This window comes from Heliangelus exortis, chromosome Z (genome assembly GCF_036169615.1).
Source record: "Heliangelus exortis chromosome Z, bHelExo1.hap1, whole genome shotgun sequence".
Taxonomy (NCBI): Eukaryota; Metazoa; Chordata; class Aves; order Apodiformes; family Trochilidae; genus Heliangelus; species Heliangelus exortis.
This window is the reverse complement of record NC_092454.1, coordinates 14,164,739-14,184,807: the sequence shown is the minus strand read 5'-3', so window position 1 is coordinate 14,184,807 and position 20,069 is coordinate 14,164,739. Positions and strand designations below refer to the sequence as shown.

General features: G+C 39.3%; 2 protein-coding genes across 4 annotated transcripts in view; both read left to right on the top strand.

The window, feature by feature from the left end:
* Window positions 1-5,314, top strand: part of FYB1 (FYN binding protein 1) — a 42,490-nt gene extending 37,176 nt beyond the window's left edge. For both annotated transcript variants that reach the window (XM_071730648.1, XM_071730650.1), the window contains 3 exons: window positions 2,995-3,028; window positions 4,333-4,364; window positions 4,480-5,314. In XM_071730648.1, the coding sequence (XP_071586749.1) occupies window positions 2,995-3,028; window positions 4,333-4,364; window positions 4,480-4,502 (89 nt within the window). In that variant the 3' untranslated portion in view covers window positions 4,503-5,314. The remainder of the gene's footprint in view (window positions 1-2,994; window positions 3,029-4,332; window positions 4,365-4,479) is intronic.
* Window positions 5,315-14,539: 9,225 nt separating this feature from the next.
* The window catches only part of RICTOR (RPTOR independent companion of MTOR complex 2), an 88,443-nt gene continuing 82,913 nt past the window's right edge, over window positions 14,540-20,069 (top strand). The window contains exons 1-2 of one of the 2 annotated variants that reach the window (XM_071730639.1): window positions 14,540-14,731; window positions 14,892-14,939. In XM_071730639.1, coding sequence (XP_071586740.1) covers window positions 14,683-14,731; window positions 14,892-14,939 — 97 coding nt within the window. In that variant the 5' untranslated portion in view covers window positions 14,540-14,682. The remainder of the gene's footprint in view (window positions 14,732-14,891; window positions 14,940-20,069) is intronic. The other variant, XM_071730641.1, reaches the window with a different exon arrangement.

The window sequence follows — 20,069 nt, the reverse complement described above, 5'->3', positions numbered from 1 at the left end:
AACAAAGCAGAAAGTAGTTCATATTGGCTGTTTTCCTCAGACAGTGTTCAAAGCGTTTCAAGCAGTGACAGGAACTACTGCTTTGCTATGCATAAAAGAGGAAAACAAATAAAAATATCCTCTGTGGAAACCTCTGAATAGATCCTTGTCAATTGTCACGTTAATTAGTAAAGTTTGAATCCTACTTTACTAAAGTGCATGGCAGTTTGGCTTATTTGCTCTAGCTGCTCTATTTTGTCATATCTTGAAGCTATGATTTTACCTTTTGAAAAGGTAGACTGGAAATGTACAACTACAGATTATTTTGTTACTTTTTTGCGCATGAATTCTTCCATTTTATCATTTGAAGCACTCTCAAAGCTTCACACACCTCTGTTGGCAGTTAAACAAGATTATGTTATAATGTTCTCCCATCCTTTTAAACAAGGGCTGATGATCTCAGGAACATATTCTGCTCTTAGTTATTTAAGTTTTTATTAAATTATTTAAACTTTCAAAAGTGAAACAAGGAACTGATTCTCGTTTACCTTCTCAAAATCCTACTTACTGTTGCCTTCATCTGACCCACATACCTTTTGAAATAACAAAAAACCTTCAATTAACTTTTATATATTTTGCTTGAACATTAAGATATGAATGTACTTCAGTGCCTGAAAGTGCAAGTTATGTCCTCTCCAAGCTTCCTTTATACTGTCAGAGAGCAGCTGCCTATGAGTCATAGCTTTCAGTGGTGCGAAGCAGTCAAAAGCAAGTAAGCTGACAAGCTGCCTTGTCCAATATCATAGAAGCCACATAAATGCAAATACATTAATTAGAAACTGGAAATTTGGTATGTAATTTTTTGATTACTAAATTTGAGAGACTGTATCTCCCACATATTTAGGGGCTAGAGAACATCAGAAGAACCTAGATTATGCTTTGCAGCAATAGGAGGACTGGCACACGCACATCTGGCTTGCGAGCAAAGTGTTTGCACACCATGACTGTACATGAAGAAATTTTGCTTTCGTGTGTTTCACTTAAGAAAATTAAAAGAAGAAACAGAAAATATTAGACTAGCCAAATTATTTTAAAGGATTCCCAGAGAGAGTTCAGAATTCCTGGAAAGTACTGGACTCTGCTTAAAGACAATTTTAAAAAGCTTACAACTTCCTTGTGCTTTTTGTTTTTTTTTAAAAATCAATTTCCATGCCCTTGTCCCATATAGTGAAATTAGAGGAAAGACAACCAGGCTAAGAGTATCCTGAATAGACAGAACTTTCCCTATCAGTACTGACGTAAACTTAGCTCTAGAGAATACACAGGTGACTGAAAATCCGCAGTGTTGGGTCCTTTGACTACTGAAGATTAACTGCAGTTTTGAGGAGGCAGAAGTTGTAATAGAATTTATGTAAGTAACAAATCTTCATGACCGTGAAGATATAAATACAGGCAAATGAAGCAAGCTTTATCTTGCATAGCTGCAATCAAATATTAAATGCATAGAACTATTTTTTCATTCAGGTAACTGTTTAGTCTTAGGATATTTTTATACACCAAAACGTTGGGCAGTGGAAGACTGATAATTTAGCAGCTTTTGGGAAAAGTACTACCTCATTGTGTCTGATGCCAATTTACAAGGGAAGTTTTTCCCTACTAGTACAGTTAAAAAGTCTTGATAAGGGCAACTTCAGCTATAATAAAATTAGAGCTTGGATGTAAGAAAGCTGTAACTCAAAATATGAGATTCTTTAGCCGGAGATTACTGTGCATTTAAAAAAACAAAAGTACGTCTATGTCTTGTACATCAGAAAAGAAAAATTCATGTGAAGGAGGAAGTAATTCTTTAAGATAAACAGTAACATCTGGGGATGCAGCCAGGCTGGTCTGAAGTAAGCCAACAGAACTACCAGCAGAAAACTGATACTTTCTGTAGTTTCTAATGGTAATGGTTCCCGTAAGTACATGGAGCAATAGCAGCCCCAAGAATTCTGAGAACTTTATAGGTCAGCTAATATATTTATTCTAAAAACTATGAATTGTGTATGAATTCCTAAAAATCAGTCATTTTAGTGTAAACATTTAAAATCTCTTAATGAATAAAAGAGAGTAACTTATATAGCAATGCCAAAGAAAACACAAGATAAAATTTCTCCCTTAGAACTGCTCTAATTTTGTACAAACATACTGTATGCCTATAAATATATAATTATTTTTATGGCTTTCTCTTTGCTTATAAACATCATACTAATTGTCAAGTAATCCAGTAGTATCTATTACCAAAACCAGCAAGTAATTTTTTCAAGAGATTAAACATATTGAAAAATACATGTAGTTTTATCTGATTTCATTAGTAATGCAGTAGAGTAATAGAATAATTCAATAGTGAGTAACTGTTCTAAGGTATCTTCATTATCTATATAAACAGCTCTTGTCAGTATGATACTGTTAATTTCTTAAACAACTGGAGTAAATGATAATTAAATAATATATACATTTTGAAGGATCTTATTATAAATATTATAATGTATTTATTATTATACCCCATTTTTATGCTATAGACTATGTACCATATTTTTATGTTAACACCCATTGTTTCACACACCCCTCATGCAACCAGGTAAGTAAAACCTAATTTTGCAGAACTGGTATTACTCTTTTCTCATTCAACATCAGTTTTGTACACAATAGAAACTCCGGTAATAAAAAAGACAAATGGCCTTTTACTAATATGTAAAATAATTGGCACAGTAGACACCTAACTAGTTGTGGAGGTACTGTAGTTTTCTGATATGCTATCTAAGGCACCACATTATACTAACCAAGCAGATAAGAATAGTTAAAACCAAAATAAGACATAGCAATTTTTTTCCTTGAGTATATATCCATTGTAATTCATTATCCATTTATTATGTCTTTCCATCTCAGAGAAAAACTGCCAGTCAGTAGTGCTAGCAATGGAGTAACATGAATATTTAAATTTAACTTAAATACATTTATATTTCAATTTTACAGATGGCTATGTTTTGAGAAGCAATTTGGCTGAGAAGTAAGTACAAGGTTATCTTTTTGTAAAATTTGTTGTAACAGTCAATATTGCTCTGCTTGTTAAATAAAAGTGAAATGCAATTATTTTAGTATATAATTCTAGTCCTAAAAACTGAGTTATTTTTGTGTACATTCATGCTAAAAATTTTCTAAGTTCCCATTCCTCATTGCTTAAATTTTTCATGCTGCACATGAAAGTAATTAAGTGTATTGATGCCATTTTCAAATGTTTAAATAAAATGGACGGATTTTTCTTTAGGTTATTTTTATTTCAATCATATTGGGATTGAGTATACTTGGCAGTGTTGTTCCAAATAATTGCATGGAGATCAGCATTATGGTTCTAATTCAAAACTGTCATCAGACAAAGTCTTTCCATGTCCTTTAATGGTCTTTATGTTAGACTCTTAAATAACAAATCAGATGTCATTTATAGAATTGACAATATTAAAGGCTCACACACACATCTAACATATATATATATATATATATATATATATATATATCTATATCTTTATTGGCACCCATAGGCCTGTCCATGTATGCAAGTGACCTATTTTGAAAATTGCTATTCACGGAGCATGTAATATTTAAAGAAATTACTTTAATTCATTGTCTAAAACGCTGCTCTTCCAAAACCATAGAGAGTTTGTAAATGTTTATTAGTAAGTGCTTAATTTTTTGTGGAAGTATCATAGAAACTTAAAATGTTTTGGGTTGGAAGAGACCTTAAAGATCATCTAGTTCCAACCACACTGCACAGGCAGAGACACCTCCCACTAGACCAGGCTGGTTGCTCGAAGCCCCACTGAACATGGCATTGAAGAGTTCCAGGGAGAGGGCATCCAAAATTTCTCTGGTCTCACCACCGTAACACTAAAGAATTCCTAACAGCTATTCTAATCTACCCTCCTTCAGCTTAAAACCATGACCTCTCATCCTATTACAGCATGCCCTTGTAAAAAGTCCTTCTCCAGCTTTTCTGTAGATCCCTTCATATTTCTATGAGTTTCTTAGAACAGCTACTTAAAAACTTAATTACAACACCAACCCTTTAATAAGTAAGCCCTTCACTTTAGAAAGAAATATATGCAGATCTACCTTTCACTGATTATCATTTGGCCTGATCATCTGGCTCAACACTGTTCTGTTATCACAAAGGTTGCAATTTCTTTATTAGGAAATTAATTGCTTGGTAACACATCTGTAACCATCTGCTGCACTATTTTCTGTCTGCATGCAAATAGTAAAATGTATCTCGTGTATCAGTTTTTAACACATTATTTTTCTTTTTTTAACTCACAGTGATGGTGAGATTTATGATGATATCGGTGATGGTATGTTGAACAGTTCAAAAAATACTGTAACTATATTCAATTACAACAAATAACTTTATCCTTGATTTGAAGCACTACACAATACTAACATTTTTGCATTTCATTTCCATTTCAGGCTGCATCTATGATAATGCCTGATAAAGAATTCTGTGCAAGTAAAGCTTCATTGAAAATGAAAATCTATTTTGGACATTGTGAAAGCAACAGAAGTCATTAAAGATGAGTACATCAGTTACAGTCTTCTATACAATTAACCTTTTTTTAAGATTGCAGGGTTTTGCCATCCATTGCTTTGTATGACATTTGTATTGCCATTTATGTGAGCAACTAAAATTCAGGGAATATATTTAAGGTTATACTTTTCTACTTCCTTTTCACATAGTCCATAGACAACAGTTCTTCAATTACCTACAACCAGAGAGGTCTGTGCTTGTCTGTGAAGGATACAGAGGCAAACAGACCCTGAGAATAGATTTTACTCTGCCTATTAAACAACATGCTTACCCACTGTAGAAACAACATTTGTAAAAGTTGCTGTTACCTGAATAAGCAATCAGTAAACCAAAGTAAAATGCACAGACGAATCAGTAATATATTTCAATTTGCATTTATATATCAGAGCTTACTGGAAATGAAAAGGCATTTACACTGAACTCCCATGTGTGAGCACGTGCAGAAAACGGAGCATGTATTTGTAATGCATGATGCTTTTTTCCTTGCACAAGATAACCAAAACCCAATGTGGCAAGCAACTCCTCCTGATAATCAAGTCTTCTATAGTGCTCAAGGGAAGTAAGGTGCACTGCAAACAAGAGAAATGTAGCAAGCTCACAAGTTTAGCTTATAAACATTAAACAAAATTTGGCTCAACAAGTTTTAGATTTACCTTCAGCTAAGCTGGGATTTCATCTTACAAAAGTGCATTTTATGGTGGTTCAAAAAGCAGTAAATCTCTAAGGAGGAATGGGGATATCAAATGTAAAACTAACTAGTGATAATCATAGCCTATAAGCTATTTTATACTGTTTTAAAAATAATGATAATACTCTGAAAAGATGTATTTAAAAGTTGAGTTTCTGGTTCTGTAGTTGCTACATAAACAACATCCAGGCATACAAATACCAATTTTATGTGCAAACATCAGCACCAGCATGGGAATTTAAAACATGACTTTGTATATTAAGTACGATTAATATGTCTGGCTATTTGGCTATGTTCTGCCAGTTATTTTTTTTTTCAAGGGGATTCAATAGTGTATTTGCATCAAATTAATGATATGCTAGAGATCTGAGAGGGAACCTAGACATCAAGAAATACACAACCACTTATTACCTAGCAACAGGATAAATAGTTTCATGCTTTAGATGGTTAATCATCTCAAAAAAAAAGGGGGGGGAGGGGAAGGGGGATTGTGTTAAATTTTAAAATTTATTCTCAGTCTTCTTTTAGTTTTAACTGATAGTAAAAGTTAATGTGTTGCAGTAAGACTAACAAAGCAACTTTCCTTTTGAATATAGTTTATCTTGTATTAAAGGATTTAGTATAACACAAACCTCTTTTCCCCCTGAAAAAGAAGTTAATTGTATTCTTTGTGATATCCTATTTTTCGATCCTATATTTTGAATAGCTTTGCGATGCTCTTAGCCTTGATGTGTAGTAGGTACTGTGTTTCCTTACTGATTATACTGACTGAAGTGATCTTATGATACATTAAATTATCAAAAGAAATATTCATGATACTTCAAGCTAAAAATCCATGTGGTCTTTTGCAAAGTTTAAAATATACTGGGATTGCTACAGTCTGTTGAAATGTATTTCTAAGGTACTACACGCTGGAAGATTACTCGCATTTTTTAGCTTTTCATTACTTTACTAGTATTGCTTTCTGGATGATTTTTTTTTCTTTCTTCTAAATAAAGATGTGCTAACTGACAAAAATGGTGTATACATAATCTTCTGCTGAAGTAGAATAACCATAGCTGAAAAATAATGTCTGAAAATGATCACTGAGCAGCTGACATTGTGAAAATCAACTTCATTATTGCTGCAAAGGCAGAACGATTACAATGTGGAATTTGTTGGTCAGTAATTACTATCCAGAAAGTGAAATATAAGCAAAAAATTATATAAACAGGAAAATCTATACTCAGGCAGTTTAATAAAAACTGTACGATAAGATAAATTACAAGTGAGAATGAGAAACCCTGGTACCTTTCAAAAATCAGAAGGAAAGAAAGGGAAAGCTGTTCTCGCTCTCATTATTTTTCCCCTCTCCAAACTAAGTCTATAAACCTTAAGTATCTCGATGTGCCTGCTAAAACATTCAGCAGTGAAAACATCAAAATATTGACATAAAAATTAGACTTCAGCATGAACACCCCAGTTAAGGTAAATAGAGCTGGCTTCCTGTCCGTGTTGTACCTCTACTCTGCTCCAGTAAACAGGCTAATCAAAACAAAAATTCGAGGGCAAAAAAGGCTTCTTTAATTCAGGAGCTTTGAGCATTTCTCTGCTGTTACTGAAGGCTCTGGACTGCAGGAATGCAGCTGATCTCCTGAGCATTCCTGTGTAAGAGGTTTATATTCTTGATCCACATAATTGCAGATCCCTTGGCTACCCCTCCCACGGTGGTAACAAAACCCTCCTCTGTGTGTGATCTCATTGCATAATCCACCACAACTGTGAAGATTAGTGCTTTAGCAAGGGGAAGGGAATTCAGTCGAGGAATACAGATTCACTGTGTGATTTAGATAACTCCTTGCACATTACTTCATGACAGATACAGGTGCAAACGTGTATGTGTACACGTGTGCATGCATGTGGTATATTTGATGTAAAATAAGACAACTTCTGAGGAAACCAATGGACCTGTAAAAGTACAGGTACCTTGGTGAGTTCTGCATAGCAGCCCCAGACCATCCAACAGTGGAAAGGCATTTGCCTGTAACTTTACAACAGCACTCCAGTGCTAGGGGGTGCAGGAAATTATTTTGTATTTGCACAGCCCCATCTCTGCCTCCTTGTGTAGATGCATCTTTAACCATGTGCACAGTCTATAATTATATGATGGCTGAGTATTTTTTTTCCACAGGGTTGCCACCTCATTTAGTGCATGGCCTGGATCAGAGTTAACAGAAAAGGCAGTTGTTCAGCCCTGCTTGCTCAGTTTCTGGCCACTCCTTTATTTAGTGAAAATCTTCCCATGCCTACACGGTAGCCAGAATTATTAGTTTCTCATTCCATTAATCACATTGATATCTCAGATTCCTGTTTATCTTGTGAGACAGGAAGACATTTTATTCCCTTTTATAATGTATGCAAGGAAGGCATGAACAGAGGACAGTTTGTGGTACATAGCCATTAATCCAAGATATAAAACCAAACCGCTGAAGCTAAATTAATCATGGTTTTAGTACTTCCATAGATTAGGACACTATTTTCTCTTCTTCTGCTTGTGGTTAAACACAAGAAGAGAGAAAACACCTCGTGTCTGGAAAGGATTAGCATCCAAAACGTGTATTTTAAATACACTATATTTACAGGAATAGAAGTGGGGCAGATAGGGTAAACGGATGAAAATTTAAATAATAGTTTATTATTATGAAACATAATAAAAGTGGGTACAAATTTTAGAGTTGAGTGCCCCACATTTTTATCTCCACTTAGCACCACTTGCTGTTTCTCAACTCCCATGATGATAGCAAGTTTTTTTGCTTTGTTTTGAGTCAGGTCTTTGGCTTTTGCCTGCGTTAAACACTTACGTGTATCTGGTCTGGGGATGCACCAGGCTGAGGCATCCAAACCAGTTCTGAAAAAATTTATCAGAAGCCATTCACCCAAAATAGCAGTGTAGCCCTCTGAGCTCTCCGCCCTGACTACTAAGCCCATCTTAACAAACAAGGTCGTTGTGCAGCTGAGGGGTCATCCTAAGCAGTTTCCAGCATCCTAGCCAGCTGGAATGTATCTCAGGTTAACCACGGTACTGCAGAATGCCACTGCAACCTGTCCTAGCCTTTTGCAGAGCAACAGCCTCAGGTTCCCTTCTTTCCCTGGGTGTGGCAAAATTACATGGACTTCACAAAACCTTTCTTCTCTGTGTTTCATTCTAGCTAGCTGGCTCCTGAACATGTATTTATTTTCTTAAATTATGAGTATTTGCCTCCTTTTAAAGCACTTTGAAGGAAAGGCTTAAGCTGTTATTAAGCATATAGTGTTTCTTGCTCGAGGCTTTTTATATGTGGGCCTTGTTGAAAAGAATATGGAAAGATATGGTTACTTTCTTAACACAGAGACACATAAATACTGCTTAAACTTAAAATGTTTGCTGTTAGGCAGAACGGAAGTATGCAAAATGTCAACACAAACATTAATGAAATGTGAATTACGTGGATACCAAGGGTTTTAAGAAACACTATACAATTTGGACTACTTCAGTAATATCGACAAATCCTACCATGAGACCAAAACAAGAAAATTCAGCACTGGCTTTTTTTCCCCTGCTTTTTAATTCTTTTGTTGGCTTCATTCCTGATTTTCAAGTTCTTAGGAGGAAAAGCTGCCTGCTCCTTCATTTCCCTGTGGATGCAGTTCAGCTGGAATATGTACACAAAACACAGGCATAGAATACAGGGCTCCCATCCCCTTTTCTTGCTGACAGAAGGGACACTCTGCCAAGCTCCCTTCCCTTCTCCTGAATCTCAGCTTGTTTTATGTTCTGCAGTGGATGATGCTATCACATACCTCCCAGCACACACAGGTAAGCTTAGTTTCTTCTGTATTGATACAAAGACATCCTTATTTTTTTTTATTGTTATTGCCTCCCTTCACCTCCTGACATATATTCTGTACTCTTCTGCTTGCCTTCTTGATTACTTCCTGTTCCCTACAGTTGCTCCTTCTTCCTTGGTCCTCTGACCATGGGCATTCTGTCCTTTGCTTTTCTTCTCCCTTGCTCCTTTCTAGTCACCCTTTTAAACTCTTCCCCTATTTCTGCATTCATGCCCCTGGAATTTTTATTTTTATTCCATTTTTAAAAGCTACTCTGTTTAAATGCTCATTTTTGGGGCAAGATTCCTAACTCTGCAAGTGGTACCAGCAGAGGTTTTATCACTCACCAACCACTGAGAAAACTTAAAATTCTTGTGTTTTATGTTCTACACTGTTTATCCCATAGCATTTAAAATCAGGCCAATCATTCTGTATTCAGTAACTGGGAGAAATTTTTTTCAGTACTGAAGTTAGGATACTTTATATAAGTAAATCGTAGCATTGCCAGCTTAAATTAAATCTAAAAAAGGATAGCTTTTCTATCTCATCCCTTCTGCTCCTTTCTGCATTGCAAGGAATGTTCAAACTACTTGCCACGACTCATATAAGAAACTGAAGTCTGTTCTTATGATAGCCACTGACTGCACAGTGTCTCAGATATCCACCTATTTCAGTATGGATACCAGGATTTCTATGAAAATGTTAGCCAGACTTGAACAATTGAACAATACTAGTGTGTTTCTTCATTTTTAGTTTGTTTTGTTTTTTTTTTAAGACACGACTTACAAAAAATTGTTTCTGCTGCCCTATGGATTTCAAATTGTATCATGAAAAATTACCTTTACACACATCTTCAGGCCTATTGCTGGATTTTATTTGGATTGAAACACTTAACAGCTGTGGGGTTTGATTAAGATTTTTTCCCCAGGTCTAATTAATATGCTAACCATTCCCAAATTCCACACCTGTTGCTTTTCACAGCTTCAATAGGATTATGTACTGCAGAATGCTGTGAAAAATTTTACATGAATGGGCACCAAAGTGTGAGATTGCACTAATTAACAATCCAGTTAGCAGTCTGCCCAGTTGATTAGGAAGTCTTGTTGCATCACTTTACATTCTGTTATTTTGCAGCTGGTTGTTGTTGTTTTAGTGTGTTGCTTATTACTACCCTTGCACAGTTTTCTGCTAGGCACTGTATGTTCATTTCTAGTTTTTTTCATTACTGGATACTAACATTTTACCCAGTTGTAATCAATTCAGAGCATAATTCATAGCTTTTTTATTTCTGTTTGGATTTAAGGGTACTATGTTGATGAAATTATGTAAATCCATCATACCGCGTTTACAAATAGTATCTGTAGAATTCCTTTTCTGTAACAATATATGTAGAAGTATACCAGTTGGATTGTATTTGAAAAGCATATCATAGGAATCCACCAGGAACATTCTGTATCTGCCAGCAAAGCAATCACACCACAAGAAAGCAAATCCAATGGAAACAGCCTCCCTGGGGAACAATGTGCAAATTGTGCCTTGCTTCTCCTCCAAACTATTTGGTGAACAGAAGTTCAGAAAAGAACAAAGAAAACCCCTAACGCATAGCTCTGCAACAAAAAATATTCAGCATCCACCCAAACCCAGTGGTTACACACTGGGGTCCTCTTTGCTCAACTCATTTTCTCCACTGTCCTAATCTGAGCAGTTTGGCAGCCCACCCTTTTGCTTTAGCCAAAAGGAGCCTAGGCACTTTAGCTGAGACCATACTAGTCACTTTTTTGTGTCAAGGAATAAATGTTCCTGGGCACTACACCTGGATGGTCTCTACTGTCACATTTGTGCAGGACCAATTCAAGCCCATTCAAAGATGGCCCAGTACCTATTTTCAGGGTTTCCATTCTAGTGCCCCCCCCCCAAACAACTCCAGGAGTCAGCTGGACTGCCAAGGGAGCAGAAGAGTGTACTATGCAATATCCATGCTTTCATAATGTGTTTATAGACTTCTGCCCTTCTCAGTATCCCAAATCCTTCTACATTTCCAACAAAAAACTCTAGCCACGTTCGTATTTTCTCAGATCCTCTGGCTGGCCCAGAGGATCCAGCAGACAGTTGAAATTGCAGGCAGGAGGAAGGATCTTTCCTATTTCTGCTCATTGCTGTATTATTGAGACACAAACACAGCTTATTAAGGGCCTTTGATTTATGTAGATTAGGCTGCAGGTAGTAGGATCACATTTCTCCCCTTGTTTCCCGTGTTATCTGAAGACTCAGTCTCTTTGATCTTGCAGCACAGCCCTCTCCCCAGCAGATTCTAACACCTTTCATTGCACAACAGGCACACAAGCCCTGAGCTGCAGCTGCATCCTCCCACAGATTGCTCTTATCACTGGATGGTGATGTGATGTGCAGGCTCTTACTGCTTTATGCCATCTGTGTGGCACTCAGAGGTCTGAGGACATCAATGTGTGGCTGCCCACAGCCCAGGCACTGTGCAGCTATGCTCCAGAACCTCTGTGCTACTGCAGACTGAGTGCTGGTACTACAGACCCACCAAAAACTTGATATGCCTTATTTGTCCACCTGCAAAAAATGTGCTGATGAGCTGGATTTGGTTGTCTCAAACTGTAGAACTTCAAAACCAAACACCCACCAGCACTTGTTCTTTATGTGACTGAGCTGCTGCTGAGGCAGACATTTTTACAGTCTGAGATTTTTTTTATAAAAGAAAAACCAGGTCAAGTGATTATTGCAATACCAAATGGATAAACCAGTATCTAATCATTCAAATATTGGTTCAGTCATCTTTGGTGAAGACCATTCTATCCTATTCAGCCACTGATTAGCTTCTGAAATACTTAATTCTATCAGTGATGATTTCTTTGTGCCTTCCTTTTTTATACCTCCATTGCCAATATTCAAAGAATCATAATAATATAAACATAGAAGTGTTTGGGTTGGAAGAGACTTTAAAGATCATCTATTCCCCCTTATATGTGCAGGGACACCTCCCACCAGACCAGGCTGCTCAAGGTCCCATCCAACCTGGCCTTAACACTTCCAGGGATGGGGCAGCCACAGCTTCCCTGGGCAATCTAAAAAATTGCTTCCTAATGCCTAACCTAAATCTACACTCTTCCAGTTTAAAGCCATTACCTCTTGTCCTGTTGTTACAGGCTCTTGTAAAAATATTTCTTGGCTTCAGAAAATAGAGCTTATGTTTTATCTTTTCCTAAGTAGTCTTTTCCTCCATTTAATGGGAGACCAGAAACTGGAAAAGCTCAAAAAACAGATCCCAAAATGTTCTCTATTCTTATAGGGTGAGGGCCTCTCATACAGGCAATGACAATGACATTTTAAAGGACAGATTTACTTTCAACATGGGACTTTGGGGGGAGGAAGTTGTGGGTTTTTTATTAATTTGTTTTTTGGTTTTTGAGTTGTTTTTTGAGGGGGAGCTCCTACATATCTAGGTGGAAAAGTTAAGGTTAATGCATATTTATTATTTTCCATTTCACCAGATGAAATCTTAACTATTTAATGTTGGGTTTTTTTTTTCCTAATTGTGGCAAATATTAATTATACCTGTAACTACCTTCGGTGTAGCCTTGTGGGTTGCCACCTATAACTGACATCATGGCATTGTGTGTTGTTATCAGAGACAGCCTCAATTTTGATTGTGGGATTCAAATGTAAATAGGGGGGAAATAAACAAATAAACAAACAAACCAAAACAAACCAGAAATCTGGAACACAACTAGTTAACTGAAATATTTTGATTATTAAAGGGTGCCTCCAGGAACAAAGCTGCAAAGTTTTGTTTAAAATGTTTTGTTTAAAATGTTTTGTTTTAAACTCTGGAGTTTAAACATTAATTGTTTCTTAATCCCCCTTGATGGAAGATGATCTGGTTGTTTTACAATCCATCCATCATGTGGCTCTGACTTTTAAGGGAAGAAAACAAGCTGTACAACACTAGCATTTAGCATGAAGTTCCACATCATTTTATGCAGAGATTGCAAGTTTAAATCCAACCCAGAAATTTTATAGGGGACCAATGCTCAAAGCCTATGTGAAATTTAATCCAAGAAGAATTTGTAGTAAACAGGATACAAAATTACTACCACAAGAAGTAGTTAATTTGGCATTTTCAGGAAGTCGAGTGTTCCCTGGATATAATATTTAAAAGTGCAGCTCTGAGGTATATTGATAAAATGATTCAAGGAAGTTTGGTTTACTTGGGCACTGTATGACAGATTGCTAAGTTATTTTTATATGGCTTGGTGACTTACACAGTTCAACTGAATTATTATTTTCTGGTTTGTTCCTGAGAACTTGGGAAGCCTGAGTGCAAGAACTTGCATGGGTTATGGCTGTGCAAAATGTCAGGACACAATGTCCTGCTTTAAACTTCTGCCTAGAAAGGGAAAAAACCAAGTACCTAGAAGTATACCATTCCTTGCAGAAAGAGTACTTCCTGAGTGGTGTGTGTATATGTGTGTGTGTGTGTGTGTATATATATACACACGTGCTCTATACCAGGTAAGTTTAACAGACATCAAGGTAATAAATTATCAGATCCACACTTGAAACAGCAGAGACCCACAGGGAGTGGGTCAACAAAGGAATGAAAGGATGGACTTTTTTCCTTGTTTTTAATTACTCCAGTTATCACAAAGCAGCCTGCAGAAAACATCCACTGAACAAAGCAGTGCCCCATCTGTGTGAATTACCATCTCATCACAAGGCAAATGTAGCTTAAAAGAAAGGAACTATGAGGGAAAACCTCATTAAAAAATAAATAAATAAAGAAAGAAGAGAGCAGAAGAAGAGAAGACAAAGAGGAAGAGAAAAAAAGAGAATTTCACTTGTCAGACCACAACCGCTCGTGTGGTGACGAAGCATTTATATAGGAAGCCAGTTCCCAGCAGGACAAGCTCTGCAGGAAAAGGAGGCATTTCTCCACGTTTTTTCTAGCGCAGCGGGGGCGGAGGGAAGCCGCCTCAGTTGCCCTTTCCGTTCCCGTCACCGTCCTTGCCCTTCGCTTTCAGTCTCTGAGGCGGCCTGAGGAGAAGCCCCGCAGTGAACCCCGGCGGCGGGCGCAGCCCTTGGGGCCGCGCGGGTTTGCGCAGGGCGCTGCTTCCCCCTCAGCCGCTGCCAGCGCGGCCCAGGCCCAACCCGAGGCATGCGGAGGCCTCCGCCACCACCCCGGGCAGGCTGACAGGGCGGCTGCTTCCATCAGCCCTCCAGCATTTGAGGCCCGCCCCCTGCTCCCACCGCTCGCCTGGCTCGGAGGGCCCGAGCACGGTTCCAATAGGGGAAAGAGGCCGCAGTCGAGCAACCCCGGCTCCAGCAGCCCCGCCCCACCTCGCCTCAGCCGCCCCCGCTCTCCTCCTGCCGCCGGCGCGGCGAGAGGGCGGAGGGAGGGTAGGAGAGAGAAGGGGAGGGGGCGCCGGCTCTGGCGGCGGCGGCAGCAGCAGCAGCAGCGGCTCCGCGGAATTCTCCTCGCGAGAACGGGCGAGGTTTCCGGTGTTGTGACTGCGGGGCCGTAAACATGGCGGTGAGTCTCCGCGCCCGCTCGTTGAGGCACCTCCGCATCCGAGGTAAGGGGCCCCGGGCAGGCCGCGGCGGGCGGCTGCGCCCTCCTGCCGGCTTTCGCTCCACGCCGGTGCCTGGCCGCCCTCTCCGTGCCCTTCCGTCCTCTTTCTCAATCTCCTTCCTCCCCACCGAGCCTAACGCGTTTCTTTCCCCTCGGTCCCGCAGGTCGCAACGACAGCGGCGAGGAGAACGTCCCTCTGGATCTCAGCCGAGGTACGAGCCGTGAGCTGGCGGCGGTGGCCGCTTGCCCCTCACGGCGCGCCCGGGGCGGAGGAAAAAGCTGCCGGCGGCGAGCGGCCTGGGCTCGAGGGCGGCCGCGGGGGCTCGGTGGGCGGGGAGGCGGGGAGGGAGCGGGGTGCCGGTGCCCGGCGAGAGTGGGCTGCCCGGCGTCCTGTAGTGAGCGAAGCTGCCCGTAGGTGGAAGCCTCTCCTCGGCCCCCGCCGACGGCGGGGCAGCACGGGCACCTCGGGCACCGCCGAGCCGTGCCTTGCTGGGGCCATGGGGAGGGCCCTTCCCTGCTCGCAGGCGAGTGGAGCCCCTGCGTGGGGACAGAGGCTTCTCGGGCACGCCTGGGGTTGTTTTCGGAGGAGGAGGTGGTTGGTTGCGCCCGCCCCGCAGCGGGGCTGCCCTGGCAGCCGGGCTCCCTCCGGGTCGGTCCGCTCGGCTGGTCGGGCCGTGCGCCTTTGGCGTGCCCCTCGGCAGGCTGGTCCTGCCTCCTCCCTTGTCGTATATCCCAGCCTGTCCTAGCCCGGCTGGCTACCTCCTTGCCCGGAGCCCTTTGCGGTAATACCAGAAGGCGCTCATCTCCCGTTTAATTGTTAAATTGCTCCGAGCATCTTCCACTGCCCTCGGATGTTTGGGAGGTATAAGGAGAAGGAAGCAACGCTGACATCTGCTACACACTGATTTTGTCTCGGACAAAAATCATTGCCTGCTCTAACTTGTAGTTCATCTTACCTCGAAGAGGGCTAAGGTTAGGTGTTTCCAGAGAGCCAAGTAAAATGCAGAAAACCAGATGGCTCAGTAGAAGCAATGATCTTCCCTGGGGCAGTATTTTCATCTGGAGAGGGGAATAAAGTGGATGCTTGTAGTATGTAACCTGCTCCAGGAGATCCAGGACTGCTGCTATCTTTATTAGGTCAGGTCCATTTTATGAGGAAGTGGGCAATGAAATGACAGAATCAATGAGAGGAAAGTGGACTGGGAAATGTAACTGAAATACAAATATTAGTAGCATCCATAAATTTTTCAGCTTAGTCAGAGGGGCTGTATCAACCATTTTTCTGCTCTTTTTTTTTTTTTCCTCCATTATGAGCTGTATTTAGAATTTTTCTTATTAAGCAGTTTTACCATGGGCTGAAAGGAAACTGCATTTACATGTCATATTTATAAATATATTTTAGTTCCTGGGAAAAGCACTGAGGTTTTTTGGGTTTAAAGAAACAGGCTCCTGTATCTCTTCCCTTCCTGTCTTCAGAGGGACATGATTACTTTAGTGAGACATTGTTTAAAATTAAAACAAGTGAAACTTTCATGAACAAAATGTAGGACAAAGGCCTTAACAAGAAAAACACATGACACAGTTATTACTGTAGGCAGATTTATCTGTTTGTGAAATTTACAGAATCAAGATTTCAAAAATTCTCTGAATTGGTTTAGTAACTTTTATGTTGTGTAGCATACCAAAATGCTCTGATGTGAAAGAACAAAGCACAAAATTTAAATGCTGCAGTGGTAATTTTTAGGTGTGGTCTGTTTTAAATACTTTACTCAGAAACTGATATACAACTATCATTATGATACTGTTTTTTGCCATGTGATTCCACGAGACCTGTAGTAGTAGCAGTATAACTACTGTATGGTAGTGCAAAAGAGGCTCTTGGGTGCAAGATAAAATTTTAATATAATGGAAAAAATGTTTTGGTTCTATATATCCCTGTTTAAAAAACCGACCAACCAACTCAGCCTAACATTGTGGCAGTAGTTGCAGTTGAGTAATATGCTGCTTGAAGGTTAGTTGTGAACACTGTATCACAAAAGTGAAAGTTTTCAAGTTTAGTCAGAGAAACTGCAGCTGACTCATCAGTAACCATGTATCTGTCCACAGGGAGCATTAACTTCATTTTAAAGAGAAAACAAAAGTGAACAGTTGAAAAGTCTCAGCAAGACATTAACTAAGCTAAATGGTAACTTGGTTTCCCCACTGAACACAACTGTTTTTCCAGCTGTTAAAGTAGTTATATAAGTAGTTTAAATATTTTAAATTGTTAGCCTAATTCTGTACTAATAATACACTGTTTTGATTCACTATGTTGAGCAAATCCCATAGTTTTCTACAGGGGTCACATTTTCAGTAACGTAAAATTTGATTGTGTTTTGTTTCACCAGAGAACTGAACTTTATGCTGATGACAATGAAATAACCTGACATGGGCAAAGTACAGAATCATCATAAACAGTGCCTCAGCCACATACTTCTAGTTACAGTGGCCTCTTTATTACAAACATGTGAAATTATACTGGTATTGCCTTGTTTTAAAGAGTTTCCTATTAGTGGCAGCTTGACAAACAGGACTTAGCATACAGGTCAGACCTTCACTAGCTATACCTGTGGCCTGTATGCTAAATGCAGTGTTTGTCTGAGAGGTCAGTGCTGTTAAGTACTTCAGAACTAGTAACAGATACAGGGACAGTGCTAGCACTGTTTGTGAATCTTTGGGTCCTACTTCTTCTGGGCTTTTTCCTGCATTGAGGCTTGTTGAGTGCTTCGCTGCTTGTAGAGTTTATCTGCCTTTCCCTGTATGCTTTTTCTTTGCTGTTTTCTTTGCTTCTGTTCTTTGAAGATTGCCCATGTTTTCCCAGAATGCATCACGTTGTTCTCTTGCATATTTTTACCATGGCTGGTAGTGTAGGATTTACTTTTTGGAGCTTTTTGGTGCTTTGTCTTTTTACAAGTGATACATCATGATGTTTATGAAAGCTATTTTATATGATAGTGCATAATGTGTGCTTGTGTATGTGACATGTCTATGTACAAGATTAGCCTGGTTAAAGATAGTTATGGAAAGTCTGTGGTTTGCTATTCCTAGTGTTGTTTGGGTTTTTTGTGGGTTTTTTTTTGTTTGTTTATTTGTTGTTTTTTGTTTGTTTTGATTTTTTCTCGTTTTTGTTTTGTTTTGGTTTTTTTTTTTTCTTGTTTGGTTATTTTTTTTAATTTTTTTTTTTTTTTAATCTACGAGGCTACTCAACCCTGACTGCACCTCATCTTTTAAGATGCTTCTGATAAATGTCTTGAGACAATAATTGTCTTAAGAAAATCAGTTAGCTGAAAGGATGATCAACTCTGGAAAACTTGTCGTGGACCCAAATATCATTGGGTTTAATATTGATACAGTAAAAAAGTTGTCCAGGTGCTGGTTAGGCTCATTGCTTTTGTCTGTGTAAGGTTATATGTCTCGTTTTGATTACAAAATTGCAATTAGTAATTGAGATTCATAGTACTCATATTTTGGCCTTGTATTACATTACCTGCTTAGAATAGAACAGAAAAGGAAAAGGAGGACAGATTTGACACCAGTGCAACTCCCACTGCAGTCAGCTGGAAGGAATTAGCAGTGGGATGAGGCATATTGGTTTAATTAGACTACTGAAGTCAAGCTCCTAACTTCTGAGGGTCTGCAGAGACAATTGGAGTTATTGACCAAGTGAGTGCATTTGGTGGCAATTCTTGTACCGTGTCAAGTCACTGTTGTGTGTGTAACCATGATAGAAGTATTATATGCCTTTAGCATAGTTCATCTTAGATTCTGACTGTTCCACAGGTATTCCAAGCTGAATTACAGAAATTTACATACCTCCCAAAAGACTGAGCACTGTAAAAGTTTCTATAATCCATGCTCTGTTTTCTTTTAAGTTCTTTCCTCACCTCTGTTGTTGGGGTTCCAGCTGTTGCCTTTGGGTTGTGAAGGCCTAACTAGTTTATAAGTTGCCTAGTTGAGAGCTGTGTCTCAAAGTGCCTTATCTGTTGCCAGGCTTCTTTGAATGTCCTTCAAGGGATGACAGTTCTCTTGGATTTCTGTAACTATAAGCCTGCAGTGGCTTTCAGGAGCTTCTCAAAGCTTGTTCACTTACTTAACCTTTGGGGGGAAATAAAACGGTGCCACTGTTGATGGTCAAGTGCTGTTCATGTCCATGTATTTTAATTTCTTCCTTTTTGAGGGCAACAGTTTTGACTTTATGATGCTTTAATTAACAACATATGCCTGTCTCCAGCATGGGTACTTACATTTATTATATATAATTTAAAGAAAAATATATATAACACAGATTATATATAATATATATATACACATACCTCATTATTATAAATGTGCATCATGAGGTACCTTGGCAGCTTTTCTTGTACAGCTAACTATCTATTTTGTAAATGTTGACTCTTCTGGGTACAATACAAGACTCATATGAATAAAGTAGATGAAAAAACTGGCTCTTTTTTCCTTCCCAAGAGTGAGTTTAACAAAATTAGCTAGTGTTATCTGAAAAAACACCCTTTTCCTTTTTTGCCTCCAGTGTCCATCTTTTCCTTCTATCATGTAGGTAAAAATAAGATACAGAAGCTGTGTTTAACTTCACAGGATCTGAACTGTATTAGTTTTCTTACAGTGCTTGCTTTACTTTAAACCATGCTGTGTTTGATTCCGAGGGCCCACATGGCAAACTGTAGTGCATTGTGTGGAGAGCAAACATCTCGGGATGCTATTTACAGTTTGCAGCCCACAAAAATGTCGGACATTTTTTAGTGTTATTTATGGGATAGTCAAAGAAGGCTGGATGAATTTTGTTTCCAAATTCAGCTTGAGATTTCAAGACCATGCCGTATCCAGCTTCCTTCATCAATATGGAAGAAGCAGAGAGGTTTGCCACTTGTCTGATACTGAGTGTTCAGATAGTGGGGGAGGGAGGGAAAAACCCTCTTGGAGTGCTTGCAGTGAGGCAGAAGAGAACCAGTGCAGAGCTGGTGACTGGTGTATACTTAGTGGCTCAGAGGCAGTTCATGCACACTGGTGGCAAGACTGTTAGGGAAACCTTGATTTTCCTTGTGTACTCTTGCAATATGTGCTCTGTCTGGAAAATACGAAGAAGCAGGGCTCCACTGTACTGTACTGTGGAGAATGAGCACTTTAAAAATACCAGAATAAACAAAATGTATGACCTTTCACACTCACTTTGCAGCATGCCCTCATTGTGATGGGTAATTATATGGTGACTTAGATTAGGGCAGATCTTGCAGTGCAGTAGCTGTTTTTTTGCTCCCTGTACATGCATCTGTAACAGGTGCTGTAGT